This window comes from Eutrigla gurnardus (genome assembly GCF_963514095.1).
Source record: "Eutrigla gurnardus genome assembly, chromosome: 11".
In the NCBI taxonomy this organism is placed as follows: domain Eukaryota; kingdom Metazoa; phylum Chordata; class Actinopteri; order Perciformes; family Triglidae; genus Eutrigla; species Eutrigla gurnardus.
Genome location: NC_139925.1, coordinates 28,896,269 through 28,919,397, shown reverse-complemented (window position 1 = coordinate 28,919,397; position 23,129 = coordinate 28,896,269). Strand labels below are relative to the sequence as shown.

General features: G+C 40.7%; 3 protein-coding genes across 6 annotated transcripts in view; all 3 read right to left on the bottom strand.

Moving 5' to 3' along the window:
* The window catches only part of acss1 (acyl-CoA synthetase short chain family member 1), a 102,163-nt gene extending 98,935 nt beyond the window's left edge, over positions 1-3,228 (bottom strand). For all 3 annotated transcript variants that reach the window (XR_014597991.1, XM_084021635.1, XM_084021636.1), the window contains exon 1: positions 2,874-3,228. Coding sequence is in view for 2 of the 3 variants with exons in the window: in XM_084021635.1 (XP_083877761.1) it covers positions 2,874-3,213 (340 nt within the window). In the remaining variant the exon portion in view is untranslated. The remainder of the gene's footprint in view (positions 1-2,873) is intronic.
* A 916-nt stretch (positions 3,229-4,144) lies between these two features.
* Positions 4,145-11,791, bottom strand: LOC311021199 (uncharacterized protein). The gene is made up of 5 exons (XM_084021637.1): positions 11,602-11,791; positions 7,208-7,862; positions 6,603-6,652; positions 6,454-6,520; positions 4,145-5,706 (listed from the first exon to the last, which is right to left on the bottom strand). The coding sequence occupies exons 1-5, from the start codon at positions 11,728-11,730 to the stop codon at positions 4,550-4,552; spliced, it is 2,058 nt and encodes a 685-aa protein (XP_083877763.1). The 5' UTR covers positions 11,731-11,791; the 3' UTR covers positions 4,145-4,549.
* A 1,715-nt stretch (positions 11,792-13,506) lies between these two features.
* On the bottom strand, positions 13,507-19,417 carry vsx1 (visual system homeobox 1 homolog, chx10-like). Of its 2 annotated transcripts, none has more exons than XM_084021668.1 (5): positions 18,961-19,417; positions 18,120-18,195; positions 17,230-17,353; positions 16,211-16,406; positions 13,507-14,339 (listed from the first exon to the last, which is right to left on the bottom strand). In XM_084021668.1, the coding sequence occupies exons 1-5, from the start codon at positions 19,388-19,390 to the stop codon at positions 14,026-14,028; spliced, it is 1,140 nt and encodes a 379-aa protein (XP_083877794.1). In that variant the 5' UTR covers positions 19,391-19,417; the 3' UTR covers positions 13,507-14,025. The 2 variants fall into 2 exon arrangements, with proteins under 2 accessions (XP_083877794.1, XP_083877795.1); XM_084021669.1 differs by having other exon boundaries at positions 16,226-16,406.
* Positions 19,418-23,129: the final 3,712 nt, after the last annotated feature.

Below are 23,129 nucleotides of genomic sequence, written 5' to 3'. Positions count from 1 at the left end.
TGGAGAATATACTGAAACTTTTGAAGACTCTGATGAGGAGTTTTTTTCCACCCAAACCCAACTGTACCTGTACGAGCCTGAATAGAGGAAGAATTGCGCGAGAGGGATGCTCAAAGGGCAGAACGTGAACGAGCGTCTGTGGAGACCGAGATAACCCCCGCTGGAGCTGAGAACCGGGACCGAACAAACGGAGACTGGTGGTGCCAGGAGGGAATCCCCCGCAACACGTCCGAGGGTTTACGGGTCTACGGACGGAGCAGAGGTCTGGGTTTGCAGTGCATAATTGTGTCTTCGCGTGGCCGTGGGCTGCCCGGTGTTTGAGTGAGGTCCAAGCGCTTTTCACCCAGGTCTGGGGGGCATAAGGGCTGAGAGTTCGGCGGTGTTTTTGTGTCTATTTACCGGAGGGTTTACGGGTCTATGGACGGAGCAGAGGTCCGGCTTCGCGGTGCGTAATTGTGGCTTTGCACGGCTGTGAACTGCCCGGTGTTTGAGTGACCTCCAAGGGCTTTTCGGACAGCCTTGGGGGCACAAGTGCAGAGAGTTCGGCGGTGTTGAGCCGCGTGTTTACCGGCTGGATTGCGAGCGGCGCGTCTTAGAGTTTTAAGTCCGACGGAGAGTCCGCATGTGTGGATTTGCGTGGTCGTGGGCTGCCCGGTGTTTGAGTGAGGACCAAGGGCTATTCACCCAGCTCTGAGGGCACGAGGCCTGAATATTCGGCGGTGTTCATGTGTCTATTTACCGGAGGGAATCCCTGCAACGCGTCCGAGGGTTTACGGTTCTCCGGACGGACAAGGTTCGCGGTGCGTAATTGTGGCTTTGCGTGGCTGTGGGCTGCCCGGTGTTTGAGTGAGCTCCGAGGGCATTTCAGACAGCCTTGGGGGTATAAGTGCCGACAGTTTGTCCCGGTTCGATTGCCCATTTACGGGCAGTATTTCGCGTCTTAGAGTTTTGAGTCCAACGGAGCAAAGTAAAGTTCAGCTGCTGCTGAGAAACTAGTTCCTCAAAAAATGGATGATTCATGCGATGCGAGGTTAGTTTTGTTTCAAATATTATTCTATCAACACACATATGTACATCGACAGTCTAGTGTTTTAATGGATTTGCCTCGGGTGCACTGTGGAGTGGGCAAGACTGTTTTTAATGCTTGTCTAGCTAAGCACCATTGACTCGCGCTAGCTATAGCATAAGCGAACTCGGCAACTAGAAGAACTGAATGAAATTTCTTGAAAACGTCTCCTTACGTCTCGAACACGCCGGCTCACTTGGAAAATAGGTCTTATGTCCAAAATTCTGAACTATCCCTTTAACAAGCTAGTTACCATGTTAAATTACCTGTAACATCAGTTAATTACTCAACAGTTAGCTTACCTAACAGTCTGACATTACAGTCTAAATTATGGATATGAACACAAACATCACGTTAGGTTATTAACTTAGAAATATAACAGGGAAATGTTTTCTTACCTGATATCGCCAGGATAACAGTTATAACTTGAAGTTCATGTTAGGAGAGCAAACAGATCCTGACTCTTCCACTGTGTCCATATTCCTGTTTTTGTTGTTTTGTTCTCCGTTGAAATCCCACAACTCAAATTCACTCAAATAATAATTTGGTGTGCAGATGTAAAATCATCCAGGTAATGATCCACGTAATTCATTAGGAGTGAACCGACAGAGTAGCGCTTAAGTCCTGCAGCATTCATACTGAAGTACTTTCAAATGAAGGCGCGCTCAGTGCTCATTGGCCAGTTTCCTGGATGACAGCCACATTGACCAATCATACTCAAAGCAACATGGTGAGACAGCCAATAGCAATTGTTTCAGCGGGATAACTCAAAGAATGATGATTTCAGAATCAAAATCATTATTAAAATATTTTAGTGATCACAAAATTGGGAAATACCTTTGCATTATTATTATTATTATTATTATTATTATTATTATTATTATTATCAAGAATGCGCAGATCCCGGGGGGAAGGGGAATTGCCCCCCCTCCCAATATCTGAAAAACATGAATTGTCCCCCCCAATAAAAATACCATAAATTATTCAAAATTGAACAAATGCATTTTGAGACTTCACAATCTTCACATTTTAGATTCACATCTTAAAAAAATTATTGAAATGGTGGAACAAATAATGTTTGAGAAATATATTTCTAAATAATGAGATTTACCTTAAAATTGCAGAAGAAAATCTTAAATTGTCAGTATGGAGATAAACTTTTATATAACGAGCAAAATATTTAATAAATGGCAAATATTGTAATTACAGATAATTACAGATTTACAGATAATTTCTGTAATTTTACTGTTAAAAACGGAAAAACTACTGTAAAAAGAGTAGGCCTAATTTACTGTAAAATTATGATTTGTTTTTAGAGTGTACATAAAGACTGGCACCGGCCTAGTGTGTGTGTGTGGGGGGGGGGGGCTGGAAATGTAATCATAACCGACACCATAGTTCACGTTATTTGCTTTATAACTGTAAAGGTCACGTGAGCTCCAGCAGCATGCGAGAGAGAGAGAGAGAGAGAGAGAGAGAGAGAGAGAGAGAGAGAGAGAGAGAGAGAGAGAGAGAGAATTGAAAAAGAAGCGCCCCTATGTTGTGAGAAGGTCGCATCAGTGTTCTCATTCCTCATGTCTACAAGGAGCCATCACTTCCCTTCCTCACCCTGCGCTTTAATCCCACTGGAACAGAGTAATGCTACACTGGTATTAGTACTTTTACAACAGTCGAGTATCTGGTAGGCCTACGTTCTAGTTCAAAGTTCCTTCCCGCCACTAAAGTACACTATAATACAACTCTTCTTATGCAGCTATATGGCTAAATGGATTATTGTGATACACGCAATTTATTGATCATTTCTCACCGGACACGTTCAGCTTCCCTCCCAGGAACCAGCCGATCTTCCCGCTGCTCAGATCACAGTCCCGAACCCGGTGGAACGGTTTCACCCAGCGGAGTCTGTCAGCGGCAGCGGATCCCCAGAACTGATCTGGATCCGTGATCGAGAGCCGGTACAGATCCCGGTGGGACAGCCGGGACAGCTGGGAGCTCCAGGTGCCCGGTGGTGGTGGTGCTGCTGCTGGCAGGGAGGACACGCACCTGTGTAGTCCCGGTCCGGTCCTGGTGTGAACCGTTCCCGCTGTCCCGCAGCGACTCAGGAGGGTCCTGAAGAGTCTGGTGGACCTGCTGCCGTGAGCAGCCATGTTGATCTCCTGCTGTCCAAGGTGACTGCGCTCTCTCAGGTGTCGACGATACCTGTAGGGGAAGTTTGTTGCCGCACAGTCACGTGACTGTTTGAACTAATAACATGCAGGCCTGCTGGAGTGAACGCATATTTCTATCATTCGTTTTGTTGTGATTGTTGTCTCCGCCGCCTCACAAAGGCACAGACACACATTGGCATGAACAATGATTCAATATTTATGTTATTTTTTTTAAATAACATTTTTATTTCCATATCTCAATTTGTTATTCTTTTATCTCATTTTATATTCCTTTTATATATTTGATGTAATTTCCATTCATTTAAATAATGACTATTTTGAATCTAAACAAATATGCTTATTATTATATTATTATTATTGTTGTTATTATTAATATTATTATCTGCAGTATATATATCTGCTCTGACGGCTGCTGCCCCCTGTAGGTCAGCTAACGAACTGCACACTGGACATCAGACCATCTGCAATGTGCAGTCACGCAAGCAATTACTGTACAGCTGCTCCCACAAATACATAGTGGTATGGCATATATATATATATACATACACATATATATATATATATATATACACACAGTATGACCCACTAACAAAGCGTCCAAAGCGACTTACAATATATACATATATATATACATATATACATATATACATATATATACATATATACATATATATACATATATACATATATATACATATATACGTATATATATATACACATATATATATACATATATATATATATATACATATATATATACATATATATATACATACACATATATATACATATACATATATATACATATATATACACATATATACATATATATACACATATATATACATATATATATATACATATATATACACACAATTTATTGAATCTGAACATAAACTGAAGGATTACAATACCAACTGGCAGTTTTTGTGTAAACTGTTTGGAGGCAAGAACCAAATCATAGAACAGTAAACTATCTGATCAGATGTTTGTTGTGCTGCTGCTGTTGAGTGACCTCTGGCCTCACATCAAATACTTTAATCTGTTAATCACACATAATTCTGTCACATAATTGATGCTCCCCTCTGTAATCCAGCGGTGACACTCAGCGGCGTTTGTGTTTTTCTGCAGATTAAAGGATGTATACAAGAGTTAATCCCACCTTTGTGTTTGAACAATCAATTTAATCACCTTTAATGATCCTGATGGCTGATTGTTAATCTGCCGATAAAGGACAAACACATAAAAACAACAAAACAAAACAAAAACATAACCTCGTCCTGTATATTTCTCGCATCTGATCTGAGGTCTGAGATCAGAGGTCATCGGCGTGTCTCTGCTGGGTCTGCTTCAGGTGAGCTTTGGTCTGCAGGTGAGCCTTTAGGAAGGTGAGCAGGCGGAAGTGTTTCCCACAGTCGAGGCAGCTGTACGGTGTCTCTCCAGTGTGGATGCTGCGGTGCCTCATGAAGCTGGTGGCCAGGTTGAAGGTCTTGGAGCAGAGGGTGCAGCTGTAGGGTTTCTCCCCTGTGTGGGTGTACCTGTGGTCCTTCAGCTGCTGTTTCATGCTGTAACTCTTCCCACAGATATCGCACGGGAATGGTTTCTCCCCCGTGTGGCTCCTCTGGTGAACTTTTAACTGTGAAGGGTTGGGGAACTTCTTGCCGCACACCTCGCAGGTGATGATGGCGTCGCTGGCCGCCAGCTCGTCGCCGGGCAGCTCGTGAGAATGTTTGCTGATGACGTGATTTTTCAGACAGCGGTAGCTCTTGCCGCAAATGGAGCAGAGTGGCCTCTCCCCAGTGTGGATGGCCTGGTGGCTGCGCAGGTTGGCGGCCTGCGTGAAGCCTTTGCCGCAGGTGGAGCACTGGTACGGCCGGACCTCCCGGTGCACCATCTTGTGCCGCGTCAGGTGGCAGGCGTGGTAGAAGCTCTTCCCGCAGATATCGCAGATGAATGTCTTGTCGAAGTGGGTCATCCTGTGTGTTTTCAGCACGCTGACGCAGGAGTAGCCCTTCCCGCAGATGTCGCAGTGGCAGCTTTTCTCTCCAGTGTGTCGCGCCTTCACATGCAGGTTGCGGTGAGCTTTGTGGTTGAACCTCTTTGGGCAGTAGTCGCAGGTGTACGGCAGCAGTCCATGCTCTTTGATCGTGTGTTCGCGGAGCCTCAGGATGCCGCTGAACATCGTCCCACACAGCGAGCACACCGGGTGAGACTTCCTCTGGTGGTCTGAGAGCCGCTCAATGTTAGGAAGCAACATCCCGCACTGAGAACACTGCTGGTGACTTTCTGTTGTCTCATTCTGAGATGTGTTGGGGGCTATTCTCCGGCGCTTCCTGCTGCGGCGCTTCCCGCTGAGTGCTGCAGAGACTCCGCCCTCCACCGATGAGGCATTTGGAGGTGGAGGCCGAGCATACTCGTGGTCGGGGACATCAGACTGGGGAGGAGGGGAGGTGAAGGCCGCCTTATTTTCACCTGCAACAAAAGACACTGAGTTGGTTTTGCAGCTACAGAATCATCTTCCTTAAATATTTTTAACGTAATTAGTTGGGTTTCTCAATGTCAACGATGGATCCTTCAACAGCCACATTTCAAGGAGCGTCCTTGAAATGTCATCCTTCTGAACTACTGTTCTAAAGTCCAGGATCCTTCAAATTCTACAGAGGACGGAGTCCTTTGATCAGAGGATTTTCAAGGATGCATCCGTGTATCCTCCACACTTCCCAAACTATTACAATCCTATGCGAACGATGCATTTTCTGTCCTATGATTCAGAAAGAAGATCAGGGCTTTCTTTAGACCAAACCAGAGTAAGTGATGGGTTGATGAGTTTTATTTTCAGTTTGAATCGAGTTACAATCAGAGAAGTACAAGTATAGCTTTGAGGAGACAACAGCTGTTTCTTTTCATGTCTGACTGTGAATTAAGGTTTTATTTAGAACAATTCACAGCTGGTGATTGTTGGAACAATATCAAGAGGTAACCGCTGCAATGAGTTTCATTTTATTGTACTCTGTCATGCTTGATTGAAGTGTGTTTTACAATCAGCGAGGTTACATCTCGGTGGCTGGTGGCTTTGAGATAAGCATATGAAGAGCATGTTTTGTACATCCATGCATTATGATCATTGTAAAAATCCCAGTTGATTCTATTTATTTTTTTAAAGGCCTATATATTTGGAATATTGTTTTGAGGAATGCAAATTTAATATTCCTCTCTCACCGTTAGCTTTAGCATCAGCCTGGCTCTGCAGTGACACCAGCAGACCGTTGGAGTGGACAGCAGCGCTCTAGAAAACAGAAGACAGTGAGCAGGGTTCAGTGTGTTCAGAGCTGAGAGGACCTTCACTCAATGTGGATTCACTTACTGACCCCATAAACAAGGACGTAGCCGTGTCCTGTGGGGGGGCGCTTACCTCCACCTGAAACACACACAGCTGATATTTGACATTTCCATCCTCCCCTTTTAAACATTGGTGCAGCTGGACTCACATTTAATGTAAATGTATATTTGTTTCTGCTCACTTATGATGTTTGTATGAAAACCTACTGATTCACAACAATCACTGTGTCCAGCACATTATAAGATCAAAAGAGTTTTATACATGATCTGAAGCTCATAACACATCATTAATGGGTGTACTTTATAAAATTGTAAAATACTACTAATACCACACATTAAAAAAACTCTGTTACACTAAAAGTACTAACGAATGTGAGAAAACATTTTTAGATCTTGACGGTTTTTAACTGGATGAAGGGTTTTTGCTGTCAGCTGTCTACATGAGAGAAACAAGCAAGCATCTGCGGCGGCTCGGCTCACAGTCCCTCCAGGAAGTCCTGGTGTCCAGCAAACAGCGCTGAGAAAAACTCCTCTTTAAAATGGAGCTGGACCTCTTTGGTAAAAACCTTGTGACCCATCAATACTGAAGGAATCCTAACAAGAGGAGCTGACTGCTATGACGACAACAACCCACCTTCTGTCCTCTTCATTAAACATTCAATGCTCCCATCAGACTCAAGTGGATCCTTCAGTGGGACCTTCAGGTCTCCTGGTGGATCATTTGAGTCTCCTTGTGGATCCTTCAGGTCTATTTGTGGATCATTCAGGTCTCCTTGTGGATCCTTCAGGTCTCCTGGTGGATCTTTCAGGTCTCTTGGTGGATCCTTCAGGTCTCTTGGTGGATCCTTCAGGTCTCCTGGTGGATCCTTCAGGTCTCCTGGTGGATCCTTCAGGTATCCTTTTGGATCGTTCAGGTCTCTTGGTGGATTGTTCAGGTCTCTTGGTGGATCCTTCAGGCCTCTTGGTGGATCATTCAGGTCTCTTGATGGATCATTCAGGTCTCCTTCTGGATCCTTCAGGTCTCCTGGTGGATCATTTAGGTCTCCTTGTGGATCCTTCAGGTCTCCTGGTGGATCCTTCAGGTCTCCTTGTGGATCGTTCAGGTCTCTTGGTGGATCCTTCAGGCCTCTTGGTGGATCCTTCAGGTCTCTTGATGGATCATTCAGGTCTCCTTGTGGATCCTTCAGGTCTCCTGGTGGATCCTTCAGGTCTCCTGGAGTCTCAACCATCTTCAGGATTTTATCCACAGCTTCAACACATAAACTGTCCACCAGACAGCTTAGTTTCTCCTGACAGAAAAGTAAAAGACACTGAAAGTTAACACATACAGTAAGATCACTCAGGACTCACAGGCTTCATACTGCACCACTAAATCCAGAGTCTAGTTCAAACAAAGCTGCTCAATAAAAGCACTGACACAGTAACAGTAACAGAGGGTGCAACAACCACAAACAAAATAGCAACACTATTAATAACATTGAAACTGTGCGCAGTGATGAACGGGCCCTCGCAAGTCAAGTGCCCGACAACTAAATCTTCACCCCTTGGGGACCCGGCGCAACCGAGTCAAAGGTCGCTTCCTGCGTCCATTAGATCAGGGATCCCTTGCAGGGGAGAACATTTCCCATGACGCATTCTGGTCTCCCGTCGCTGTTTTCAATAAAACCAAACTCGATATAACGGTCGTCATATTTTCTCAGTTTGGCTAGTTTGGTCTCAGCATCACGTGACGATGTGGACTGACTCAAATATGGGTCATTCCATGTGAAAACAGCCAATATCGGGGTACCATGTACATGACACCTCTCAGATTTTGCTGAAAAGCGGTGAAAATATGCCTTATGTTACCAAACGAGGGAATCTGCCGTTTCAGGTCAATATCTCAAATGGTTTGCCTGTGGCGTCCATTTGAATTTCAAGTGCCACACCCCTTTTTGACACATTGGAATTTCGCATTTCATTTGTTGGCATTTTTGGAGGCCCATAACTTCTGTTCTAATAGTGATAGAAGGCTGAAAATGGGTCTCTTAGTTCATTGTAATGTGTACTACACAATTCTGAATGCAGAATCAACATTCCTTACTGTTTGGGTGAGAGGTGGGTCACCAAAGTCCAATTTTTTTTTCAACGGACACAATTATTTTTCACTTTTTGGGTGCTCCTAGCACCACGATGAATGATCACATTTATTCTAAACAGGATTATTTGTTATATTTGGGACATTTGCTGTTGCCAAATGAATTTGAAAGGTATGGTACCACTGGTGGGGGTTTTATGGGGGTCCAAAAACCCTCCCGGGCAGAGGTGACTCTTTTGGAACCCCATATTTGGACCCCCACATGACCACGTGGGCACTTGATGATCCTAATGGGATTCATACCAGATAAAGATACATATTTGTTCTCTTATAATGAAATAAAACCTTTGACTATGAAGGTCCATCATATGAATTTTATTCGTCAAAATGCACCATTTTGGAAATTTTTTCCAGAAGTCTGGAATGTAGATCAGGGAGAATTTAGTGATGATAAAGCATGAAAATAGTGGAAATAACTTAGTATTATTCTCAGTGATGGCAAACAATTAAATATTAAGACCGCTGGCCATTAATTTCCTGAAAATCACAAATTAACCCCTTATCCCAGATGAAAGAGACCCGCCAAAGGGTCTCTTTCATCTGGGATAAGGGGTTAATTTGTGATAAAAACAAAGAAGAATATAATGTTCTTAATGTTTTATTTTGTCCATTGAAACATTTCCATTGGTGTCAGAATATGGTTTGCATCAGTGGCCTGCAGACTTGCTTGTGCTGCAAGTCACTTGTCACAGGCGGGTCTCTTTCATCAGGGATAAGGGGTTAATCTGTGATTTTCAGGTAATTAATGGCCAGCAGTCTAAATATTTAATTGTCTGCCATCACTGAGCATAATACTAAGTTATTTCCACTATCTTCATGCTTTATCATCACTAAATTCTCCCTGATCTACATTCCAGACTTCTGGAAAAAAAAAGTCCAAAATGGTGCATTTTGACGAATAAAATTCATATGATGGAGCTTCATAGTCAAAGGTTTTATTTCATTAAAAGAAAGAAAAAATATGTATCTTTTTCTGGTATAAATCCCATTAGGATCATCAAGTGCCCACGTGGTCATTTGGGGGTCCAAATATGGGGTTCCAAAAGAGTAACCTCTGCCCGGGAGGGTTTTTGGACCCCCATAAAACCCCCACCAGTGGTACCACACCCTTCAAATTCATTTTGGCAAGAGGGTAATTCCGTGTCATTTCATCAAATATCTGAAAATCTTCCCACCTGACCATCTCAGAATGTCCTGAAAAAATTCAAGTACAAAGACACACTTGTTAATAGGACAAATCCAAAATATTAGGTCTCTACTGTCAATAGTTTTCTCATGAAACATCATTGAATGAAGGGTAGTTTAGACAGTTTTTGGCATCATGCTCTGAAAAGCCATTTTTAAACAGCAATATCTGGAAAACTATCTCACCTGTGGCCTTCAAAATTTCTACAGTGTATATATGTTACTAATAGCCTCCAGACATGAAATATCTGCTGTGGTGTAGCTCAATGATAACCTAGTATGGTAGGTACTTAAAATGTGGCTTGTTGAAATAAAGTACTACATTTGAAGAGTGGCTGAGCTCCCATTTTTGCAGATAAAAGACTTCTATCACTACTGCCTCTATCTCTGGTGTTAGCTTAAACATTCTACAAAATATGGTTTCTCTTAGATTATTAGTTTCACAGATATTAAGGCTCAAAAATGGAAGTAAACACATCTTTGCCCAACTTCAGAGTCATATTCCAAACAACTGACAACATGTATCAGGTCCAAACCAGAGACAAACTGTTATTCAATATCAAACTTTGGAGACTTTTCTATTGTAATGTATAATCTTTATGCTCAAATTAAGATTATTTGATTTGGTTGTGTAATGTATGTACTTAAAGTATGACAAAATGTACAGTCTTCAATATTATGCTATGTTTGTTCATGGTTCAAGACATTAAAGATAGCTTTCAGCATGTTTAACTCACATTCAAGGACTTATTGCCTCTGTAACTACAACTGTGCTACATTTTAATGTTTTCGTAAGGCTAAATTTATCAGTAGCATTTAGTCACATGTAAGTCTTTGGTAAATGGTAAAAAACACAATTGAATTGCCCTGCTGTGATGTTTACAAGTAGGCTGTTAGGACATGCAGTACCAAAACCGGCCACAAAACCCCACCAATATCAGGATTTTAAAAAATCACTTCAACAAATTGAGGCAAAACACCCTCCCGATTTTTTAATATGATTTTAACAAGAATATTATCTTTCAAAAAAAGTAAGTTTGGATCAACAAGCCACATTTTTAGTACCTACCATACTAGGTTATCATTGAGCTACATCCCTGATATTTCATGTCTGGAGGCGTTTAGTAACAGATATACACTGTAGAAATTTTGAAGAAGATAGTTTTCCAGATATTGCTGTTTAAAAATGGCTTTTCAGAGCATGATGCCAAAAACCGTCTAAACTACCCTTCATTCAATGATGTTTCATGAGAAAACTATTGACAGTAGAGACCTAATATTTTGGATTTGTCCTATTAACAAGTGTGTCTTTGTACTTGAATTTTTTTCAGGACATTCTGAGATGGTCAGGTGGGAGGCATTTGATGAAATGACACGGAATGACCCACCTCTCCCACACAATAGTGACAGAAGCATGCTGAACATTAGTACGGTCGCTATTATCGTTTCCAAAACTGTGTCGAATTGACCACAAATGTTTAACACTGATTAAAAAACGAAATTTCTTAAATGAGAAAACAATTGGAAGACGACGACGTTTTTAATTGAGTTTGGTGTAACAAAATGACACTCAGAAGACCGAACTCTTGTTTAATATTACAAACATTCCAACATTAGTACTTCCAGAAGTTACACCGGAAGCCTGTAGAATAGAAAGAATTGACGTAAAGTTAGCTGTTAGCTACAGTTAGCCACAGGCAGCTTACCTCGGTTTCGGGATTTTGTTTATTTAAAGAGACGTTCTCCGCCGCGGTAAATATCTCTGTCACCACTGCCTTGGCTAGATTGTTCACGATGAGTGTGAGCTCATTTTTAAAGGTGGTTAAATCGGCCATACTTAAGAATTCCTGCACTAAGCAGCCAACTAGCTTAGCAAAAAAGCGTCTAAAATCACCATTGCGGATAAAGGAAGTGACGTAGTTATCTCGTCCAACGGCTCATGGCCTCCAAAGTAAAAGCACCTGTTACTCTGCCGTTTTTTTTATCGTCACATACATACAGTACAATGAAGTACATACATAAACACACTCATCTCAGTACTTTTCTTTGAGAAGCTTTTGAGTTTTACTTTTTTTTTTTTTAAGTTATCTTACTTTATTTGGTACAGTTATGGTGCTAATATATGGAAGACCAAAGGCGCCATTAATATAAATAAATAAATGACTCAATAAAGAGATAAATGAAAAGAAATGCAGAAGTGAAAGCCTCAATCACCACTTAAATGTTCAGATTAATTTCATACATTTTAAATAAATAGCATTATAAATAACGTATTATTGCACTGCTTCAATATGGAAATAATTGTATAGAAGACAATTTGTGTTTTAAGTATCATTTTTTAATTATTTATTTTATGTATGATTCTTTTTCATATTCTTCAAAAAAATTGGTATGTATTTTTAAACATGAACATGGAAATTAAATTAGATTTAATGCTTTAACTATGTTTTTATTCCTGAAAATGGAATGAAAATTTTGGGGGATCTTTGGAGCCATGGCATGCTTAATAATTACTATGGTTAGTGTTCATACATTCTGATGATTGATATGTTAAGAAAACATTCTGCAGTGTTTGTGTTGTGTTGAATGACAAAAATAAAAATCCCAGTGATAGAAAAAAAATACATATTTAATTCTTCCAACCTGCTAAACCTGCTGCTGTACATAATAATAATAATAATAATAATAATAATAATAATAATAATAATAATAATAATAATAACCTTTTTAAATATTCAATTTAAATTACATTCATTCACAGAGCTTCAGTCAGTGTTTGACAGACAGTCAAACTATAAAACACAACAGGAATAAAACATTAAATAGCCTCTTATTTCCCTTATTTCCCCCCATCCCCCCAAAAAACACAGATATAAAACATACAATACAATAATAAACACAGAGACAGGGACATTTACATCCTCCTGAAACAGGTCGCAGCTCTTTAAGAGCCTGTCCACACGAAAACGTTTTAAGTGCGTAAACGCAGAGGTCTTGTGCGTTTTGCCCTGCCGTCCATACGAATCCGTATGCGGCCTGAAAACGCACTTTTTTGAAACCAGCTCTTAGGGTGGAAAAGAAAAAAACGGCACCCCTCCGTTTCATGTTCGTTTTCGTGTAGACGGCGAAAACGAATACACTGACGTCATCGGCCCGCCCCTCGACCCTCGAGCCTGACTTCTTCCCCCGCGACGTCTCGTAACAACAACAAGAACGGCAGCCTCCGTGCTCGTAGCAGATATTCTGCTCGTCTGTATGACAGCGTATCAGGGCCACTGTATGGAAAAAAACGGAGCCGAGAGAGGGGGGGTATATTCCATGAAAAAAGTCGCTGATATGCTACTTTATTATGATGCTAACAAACAACCGCTAGCTAACTTCCCATGAATGTAGGCATTTATTTGTCTAATTAATCCATCCCAACGTGTGACAACGCCTCGTCAAGGTCCTTAGGGTGACGGCTGTTGATGCTTATTGTTGGTTTTATTTATACGGGCCAAATTGTCATGTTATGGGTGTTTATCGGGTGATCGGGTGGTCAGGCGGAGAGAGCCGCAACTCTCACGTGTTGCCATAGCAATGGCAAACATCCGGTTCTTCTGCGTTTTTTGTAGCAGAAACAGCGCCGCATAAGGGCCTGGAATATGTACTACAGCGCGCTGAGTCGTTTTCAGTGGATTCGTCTGGACGCGGATTTTCTTGAAACGACGCCAAGGCAAAACGGAGAAAAAAAGTATGTTTTGCTTCATCTGGACGGCCTCTAAGAAAAGTCTTGACTCTTTGTCACATTCCTGGAAGTCTGTCTGACTGGCAGTGGCAGCGATGTTACATTAGCATGTTTTCATCCTTGGAGCAAAGAGAGTTCACTAGCCTGAAAACATTCAGGTTTCATCTGTTTGCATCACTATCGGTGTGCTGACATTATAGTACTTTTCTATTACATTTGAAATGACCAGTAAATGTCTGTTAGCGTGCTAAAATATTAGCTACTATTTTAGCATGCTAACCCAGAGGAGCAGTTCAATTATATATACATTTGACCGTTTATGTGAAAACACACACAAAGTGACAGCTGTTCTCTCATTGATCAGCTTTCCGTGCGCCGCCATTATCAGACACTTGTCTGACCTTCAGCTACGTTCGTCCGAATCGCTGCCACTCTGCCGTCGCGGCGAGGAGACGGACCTTATGGAGCCCCCAGCCTCCTCCTGCTGCTGCTGCTGTTTGGAGGAGCTGGACAGGTCGATGGCCACCTCCTCCATCTCCTCTTCCTCCATCTCCAGCAGCTCCTCCTGCTCCTCCCCAGCCTCGTGCTGCATCTCCCGAGCCTCGGCGTTGCTGCCCCGTCGCTCCGACGCGTTGCAGAACGAGTCGGGTCGGGTCATGTCTGACTCAACAGGGCTGGAACACTTTTTGGATATTTCTAGGGACTTCTTGTGCATTCCTGAGGAAAAGAGACGGAGGAAGGGATTCAGTCCAGTCTGTACCATTCACATATATTTTAAAATATTATTGCATGTATTATAATGTAATAATATGAGAGCTGATAACTGTGGTGCACATAATATAATTTGATTCAAATCTAAAAACATTGGCATCGTTTTGTCATCCGGAGGAGTTAGAAACTTTAAAAACTGTTAGAATGTCTTCTTACATGTTAGATGTTCGTACATCAGAATCGATTTTCCAACAGACTTGAGTTCTACAGATTCAAGACTGGATCATTTCAGAGCCACAGGTGTTTCAGTTTAATCAGTGACATGTTAACTGGTGACTTTCAGCGCATACTAACTCCAGTAAATAATTGGCGTAGATGAAAATCAAAGTATTTAAAATACTTAATTTAAAATACCAGAACACCTACATGTTTTCAACAGCTGCTGTCACTGCGGGCAACCACGGAGGAATTCAGCTGAGAGTCACCAGTTAACACGGTCACTGGTTAAACCCAAACACCGGCGGCGTCTATAAACATATTGACGACCACTGGACTGTTTGTAAAAGTCAATAAAGTCAAAGCACCAAGCTTAATTCCTGGTGTTTGATGTTCTATATATGACCACAGATAACGGAGTCGATCATCTAGTGACTCGTAATGTCTCTTTGATGTAATGTTGCGGACACTAAACATTCATGATTCTACCCGCTCACTCATAGAAAGTCTATTTGTTTAGGTTGAATATACCATCTTTGGTGGTTAATATTCTTTGCATTCATTTTCTGTAAAAAGGTGCAACATTAAAGCAGTGGAATTAGCAATCTAGCTAACTAGTGAACAACTGGCTGGTTAGCTAGCTTACTCATTCAGCTGTTCTTTAATGCTACACTGGTTACGGAAAATGAGCTGAGCAGTGCTGGTTCTAAAGGTCCCTCTACCTCCCACCCGCCACTCCGGAGAAGGACAAGATACCTAGCTAACTAGATACCTAGCTACTTCACAAACTATCTAACTAGATACCTAGCTACTTAGCTAATTAGATACCTAGCTACTTAGCTAACTAGATACCTAGCTACTTAGCTAATTAGATACCTAGCTACTTAGCTAACTAGTTACCTAGCTACTTAGCCAACTAGATACCTAGCGACTTAGCTAACTATCTATTTAGATACCTAGCTACTTAGCTCACTAGATACCTAGCTACTTAGCTTACTATCTAACTAGATACCTAGCTATTTGGCTAACTATTTAACTAGATACCTTGCTACTTAGCTAACTATCTAACTAGATACCTAGCTACTTAGCTAACTAGATACCTAGCTATTTAGCCCACTGTATAGCTAGATACCTAGCTACTTAGGTATCTAGATACATAGCTATTTAGCTAACTAGATATATAGATACCTAGCTAATTGGCTAACTAGATACCTTGCTACTTAGCAAACTATCTAACTAGATACCTAGCTACTTAGTTAACTAGATACCTAGCTACTTAGGTAACTAGATAGATAGCTATTTAGCTAACTATTTACATAGATACCTAGTTACTTGGCTAACTAGATACCTTGCTACTTAATTAACTATCTAACTAGATACCAAGCTATCTAGCCAGACATCCACCTCCGGAAATGCATCCACTCTGTTCCCGGTGAGTTGTGAATTTCCAGCCCCGCTGACGTGTTGTCACCATAACAACTAACAAAAATCTCAATTTTCTTGTGAACTAGACTAGAATATTAAAAAAAAAAAACCTACATGTAAACATAGTTAATAAACTCGGATTTATAAATATTAATGTAAATAATGTTGCTGTGTGCTGGAGCATTTGAACTGTGTGTGTATTGATGCATGGTGTAGTGCGTGTGCGTGGCACTGACGTGTATGCGGCTCACCGAGCAGCCAGGGGGCGCAGGATCCCATCATGCCATTCTTGGCGGAGTTGAGGATGGACTCGGGCAGCGGAATGGAGTGTCGCACCATTGCTCCATACAGGCCGTACTCTGCCATTACACTGCTGCGACCCCAACACTTCTCACGCTTACGCCACTTTGCTCGCCGGTTCTGGAACCACACCTGCAAAAACACAGACAAAATACATCAAAGTTCAAAACCATACCAAGACAACAACACGACAAAATACACTTAAGTTCAAAACCGCACCAAGACAACAACATGACAAAATACATTAAAATTAAAAACCACACTAGGAAAAAATATGACAAAATGTATTAAACAAATTATACTAACTAATCTTAGTTATAAAGTATATTTAAGTTATTTTAAGTGTGCCTTTGACTAATTTTTAACTGGTAATAAGATGTAAAATATCAAATTTCATAATAAACAAGGAAAGAGCAGAATATGTTTTTATTGACTCCCCCTTGACTTTTGTAATAGTAAATTAATATGTAAAACAAATAAGGATTAAAATGTAGAGGAACGTTTTTTTTATTATTATTATTATTATTATTATTATTATTATTATTATTTTGTATTATTATTATTTTCATTTCTTTTTTGCATTGCTGATATTCTTGCTTATCCTATCTTAATGGATTGTATAGGATAGGCAAAAATAAGCCGCGGCTTCAGCCAATTCCTTTTTCGGTTGCTGATTGTACATTTTTATTATGTGAAATAATTATTTTTTCTTTCTTTTTTGAACCGAAAATAAACTATTCATTCATTCTTAAATCTGAGTTGGTGGAGACCTACATGTAGTTGAAAGCTCGAGTAGAAGACGTTTTTAGATTTTGTCCAAACCAATAATCTTCTGGCGACCCTCACAGGGGTCCTGAGCCTCATGTTGGGCTGCATTCAGCAGCACATAAATGTCTTTGATATCCTATATACCATAAATATGACTAAGGTTTTGAACGTATTGGCGATGTCCCACCTGTATTCTGTCCTCGGGCAGCTCCGTCTTCATGGCCAACATCTCTCTGGCGTAGACGTCAGGGTAATGAGCTTCATGGAAGGCTTTCTCCAGCTCCTCCAGCTGGTGGGACGTGAACACTGTCCTGCAGCACAACACAAAAACATGAGAAATATTAAGATTTAGGATTTATCAACTAAATGTGTTCAAAATGTAATTTTGTTTCCAATATTCAAACATTTTTACATGTATTCAACATCTGCTTTAAAATATATATGTTTTTTTTAATGTTTATTAATTCCTTTTTATCTTTATTGGACCTTTATATATATTGTCTATGCATGAGGATGAATCACGTCCTATGTATTTTACTCTCATTAAATGAGTAACCCTTTATTTTACCGCAAAAACAAATAATTCTTAATTTATAAAAAGCCGAAAATGAAAACCACAAAAAAAGTATTATTAAATATAAATAATATAATATATAAATATGTAAGATCTAGGCCTGTTCTCTAAATCTCTAATCTCTAAATCTGCATTTCTTTCATTTTATCAATTATTCTGAATATATTTCTGTCTTTGTGCTGCTGTAAGAACTGAATTGGCTAAGGAAAATTGTTTTTTAATTGATATTATTTATATATTTGTATTCATTTATTTTTGGCTGTGTATGAGGATGAGTCGAGTTTAATGTATTTTACACTTTCTTGTGAAATTAAAATAACATAGGCCTATCACGGAAAACACAAATAATTCTTCATTGATAAAAGCCTAACCTGCTGAGAAAGAAAGCCATATAAATAGGCTACAATCAATTAACAATAAAATATGTGAAAATATGTTATAATGCAACAATGAATGTAATATGGAAGATAATTACACAAGTTTGAACGTCGCCTCTTTCTCACCTGTGTCGCCTCTTCTTCCTCTTCTGGGAGTTGGCGGAGCTTTTGGAGTCGTTGCGGTCAGAGAGACACTCTTCATCTGCAGACACACATGGAAGCAGTTCATCAGCTGTTTGTGCATTTATTCCTTCACCAATATGCCTATTTACTAACGAACGAGGAAAAAAAGCAGAACGCACTGATGCATTTACGCCTATTCCACCGAAAGGAAGCAAACAACACTAAGAAAAACGAGTTGTTCGTTTCCCCCTGATGCTGATATCATTATGATGACAATTACAACTCTTAATGACGTCAAATAATTCAATAAAACATTTTAAAGATGGGGATTTTAGCGTCTCTGATATTTACATCTAAATTATTTCAGGAGTTTGTGTCAAGCGAAAACGTCGAGAGTTAACATTATTTCTTTTTAGAGAACCACCACGAGCAATGTGCTCCGGATAAAAAAGAAATAGCCTATGCTAAAAAGAAGGATTTAAAAGCTCAAAACAGTTTAATGGGGAAATAAATATCGATTTTCTTTTCTTTTTTTTAACTCCAGCTGTTTCGGTTTTCAAGCCGAACTGGACGCATCGGAACGAATCAGGACCGAAAAACAAAACCAAACGGAGTTTAGAAAAAGAACGGAAACATAGAAAATAATAATAATGATAATGATAATGATAGTGATAATACTAATAATAATGATGATGATGATGATGATGATGATAATAATAATAATAATAATAATAATAATAATAATAATAATAATAATAATAATAATAATAATAATAATAATAATAAACGATGAGTCGAGGTTTAAAACGTGACAAAGGTCCAGAAGGTTGGAGCCAAGCCGTACCGGAGTACTGGTCCCGCTGGGCCTCCAGGTTCTGCAGGTAGTGGCTGTCGGCCCGGGCCTGCAGCAGCGGCAGGTGTCCCGGCAGGAAGCAGGGCGCTCCGGCGGGTTGCTGGGCCGCCAGGCTGCACAGGAAACCGAGGCCGAGCGGTAGTGACCCTCCCGGGAAGGAGAACCCGCCGAGGCCGCCGCCGACTCCGTGAGGCTCAGTCCCGGGCCCTGATCCCGCCATAGGCAGGCCTGAACCCGGGGGACTGCTCGGCTGCTGCCGCCCCTGCAGGTCCGACTCCAGACCCAGCAGGTCGGTGATGGCAAAGCCTTTGGACCGGAATCCGGAGCCGTGCAACCGGGATTTATCAAAACCCGGAGACAACAATTTGACTTTGGGCTTCTCTTCTCCGAGTTCCTCCCGTCCGCCCGTCATGGTGTTCATCAGGAGACTGGCCTCTGGTACTTCTGAATGAGGATGATGGACAGACCGGGACAACCCGTATGGCGGGCTCCATTTATCTGGACCTAATCTCTGGGGATCACAGCAACATCCAATGAGAAGTGAGAGTGGCATCGGGGGGCGTGTCCATTGTGTCCCCTCACAATCCCGGAGGATTAATTGCCACCAATTTCCCTCCAATCCGATCAGGATTTACTGTCCGAGGGCAGAAGAGGAGACTTTTTCATTAATGTTATTTATCTGCCATCAGTCAGAGACTGTTTATTATTATTATCATCATGTTATCATTATCAATTATATTACATTGTATACTGTTTATTATTATTACTGTTTACACTAATCAATTATATTATGGTTTATACTTATCAACTATATTATTGGTGTTTACACTAATTCATTATATTTGTACTGTTTGTACTAATCAATTTAATTATTACTATTTATACTAATCAATTATAATAATTACTGCTACACTTCTCAATTAATGATTATCTATTACTTATCAATTCTATCTTCGAACAGGTTTATAAAATGAACCAATTAATAGAGAGGCTAAGTTCCTTCTGGTGGACCTGGACCACTACGTTGGAAAAAGCGACAAAAGAATGTGTTTTTATCCTATTTTATTTCTACCATGAATTACATATATTATGTTTCTCAATTTAAAAGAGAATTTTCCCATCTAATTTTGTGATTTTTCATAACTGTTTAAGTATCAGACTGTAAAAATGATTCAAAAGCCTTTCCACCACAGGGAGGTAAGTGGTCTCTCTGTGTTGGGTACCAGGATGTAACGTTACTATAACAACAGGTCTCTCTGTGTCTTGGGTACCAGGATGTAACGTTACTATAACAACAGGTCTCTCTGTGTTGGGTACCAGGATGTAACGTTACTCACACTAACAACAGGTCTCTCTGTGTGTTGGGTACCAGGATGTAACGTTACTCACAGTAACAACAGAGGGGTATTCCACCAAACTCGCTAATTAAAGCGGCGCTTACCTGGTTAAGCCTGGTTAGAACTAACGCCAACTTCCACTTGCGGCTAAACCCATTCCATTAACGCATTTCAGCCGCGCCTTGTTGAGGCTTATTCAAGCCAGGCTAACGTTGTCTTGTGTTACGCACGTTCAGGGGTGGACTGGGACAAAAATTTGGCCCTGGACTTTTTGGTCCAGACCGGCCCAAGTTCTTAATAACACCACTATACTAAACAATATCCCTTTATATTCTGAAGCCTTGAATAAAATAAATGATAACTACGCATTGTGTTGCTCACTTGCTCTTAAGAAGGATACTGGAGAAAGGATTTAAGATTCAAGAGTGTTTATTTATCACTCACTCATACAGGTACAAGCAGTGAATCATGACATTGGCAGGCTGGCAGCCAGGTACTGCAGGTCACTCAGAAACCACACACAAATAGAGAGCCCTGTGAAAGACAGACAACAAAAGATGTATACACTATGTTAGTGATTACTGAACAATATCCATTCAAGTTCTCAAGTCTTCACTAAAATAAATGTATAATAGACAGCCAAGAAAAGAGGAATAGTGTGGAATAAGTTAAGTCTGAACAAGATTACATGCAAATAATGAGTCTGCACGCAATCAGAACTTTGGTTAGTTGGCTAAAGTATGGAAAACAGTAGTATATTGATCTGAAAAATGGACAAACACTAATTTTATTTTAGAAAGATAGTACAGCTCAACATAATGTATAGACAATGAAGCATGACATAAGAGGAAATACTTGTAATTTGTGTACTGCATCATGAGTAATATGTATGCAGATGTTTTACTCTAATATAGTTAATCAGTGTTTTATTAATTTGAACTGTATGTTAAACTGTTGAAGGACAATAAACCATAAACACTGACTGAAAAAAATATGTAAACCATACATATTTGTTAAGTTGTAAACACTTTAACTCTGGTGACCTGATTTGGGGGATGTCATTATAGGTGAATATGGTTATTGTTTTCCAATACTTTAGATAACTAGATTTAGTTGTAACACACCACACCATCCAGAGTTTGCTATTTATTATGTCAAGTAAAGTTCATAGACAGTTAAGCAACCGTTCTGAAGCATTTATTTGAATGAATGTTTATCCACACTATTCTGGAAGGCGCATACCTGCTACCTCCTTCACATGGAGTCTCTTCTTCCTCAACATTTCTTTCAGCCTCCTCCTGCACCATAAGGGCAGTGATGGGAGCCTCACTCTCTTCAGCCTCTCTGTCACTGTCAGACTCACGTGAAGGACACGGACCTGCTTCGGTGCTGCTAGCTCCGGCGAAGCCGGCCCCTGCTGCAAACATCTGCGTGATAGTTAAACTTTTAGCAGCCTGTGCTGCTAGAGCTTTTCTTTTCTTTTCCCTCAATTTTTCTGCACCGCCTTTGCGTTTTTTACTTTCCTTCTCCATTGTTGTTTTTCGTGTGGTGTTATGTTGTTGTTGTTTTTTTCTCTCGCGCCGTCTCTCATCATCGACTCCTCATCATTAAAAGTGATTGGACGAGGGGGGGGGGGGGGGGGGGGGGGGGGGTCTAGAACATGCGTGGGTGGGACTCCTGGGCCTCTAAAGCCTCTCATAGGGCCATTCTGTAGACAGACAAGCCACCGGGCCAATCATCACCTCTCACCTCTCTCACCTCTCTGTCCGCAGCTGATCACTGTGGGCCGAGCTGGTGCACGTCTCTCTCCCCGGGCCGCCCGGGAGAGTTACACTAGTTATCAAAGCAAGGCGAGGCATGGCAAAAAAATAAATAAATAAAATAAATAAAAAAAACGGCCGTCCGTCGGCCCATTAGTGACCGGCCCACCGGGAAAAGTCCCGGTACTCCCGATGGCCAATCCACCCCTGCGCACGTTCACGGGATATGAAGCCAGACCAGAACCGTGAATGTCGAATCATCGAGAAAATGGCAGAAAAGACCAGCGCAAAAATTATTGATGGAACTGTATGAGGAGTACAAACCCATCATAACCAATAAAGGGAATACTGTAGTGATAAATAAAAATCGCGAGGCTGCTTGGGCAAGAATTGCAGAACGATTAAATACGGAAGTACCGTTAAGAGTAACATGTTCTAATATAACACTGACTACGTTTTCTCTAACCTGACGATAGCGTAGAGGTAACGCGCTTTACATGCCGCCGGCCACGGTTCAATTCCCGGCTATGGAAGTTTGAGAAACTTCTTTCTTTGTCCGGAACTCTCTCTCTCTCTTTTTTTTTGATAGGCCTAGTAAATGCATCTACATTGACCAACTAATTTATCGCAACAATTTAATGAATACATTCAATGAACCTATTAATTTCACCTGAAAGGAATTTATGTGCCTGAAAATTGCATGCAGCAATGCCTTTGTCATTGGGATCTATAACATGCTATTAATAATAACATCTTTATGCCTTTCATGTTTTTGCAAGTTATATTTGGGCTCTGGGGAAATTGTATGACATATTTATCATAGTTAAAGTAAAATGTTTGTCTAATTCTCTGATCTACAGAGAATTATGCAATCAAAAAAAAATTATTTGTAAGACATCCTGGCCGGGATGTGAACACGGACTGCCTGCACCTGGGGGCAGGTGCATCACCACTCACCCAACTGGGAGACTAGCAACACAACAAATAGATATGTATTTAGATAGTCGGTGTTCAGGAAATAAACAATTTATTCATATTTTTTAATTGCAAGCATGTATTCTTA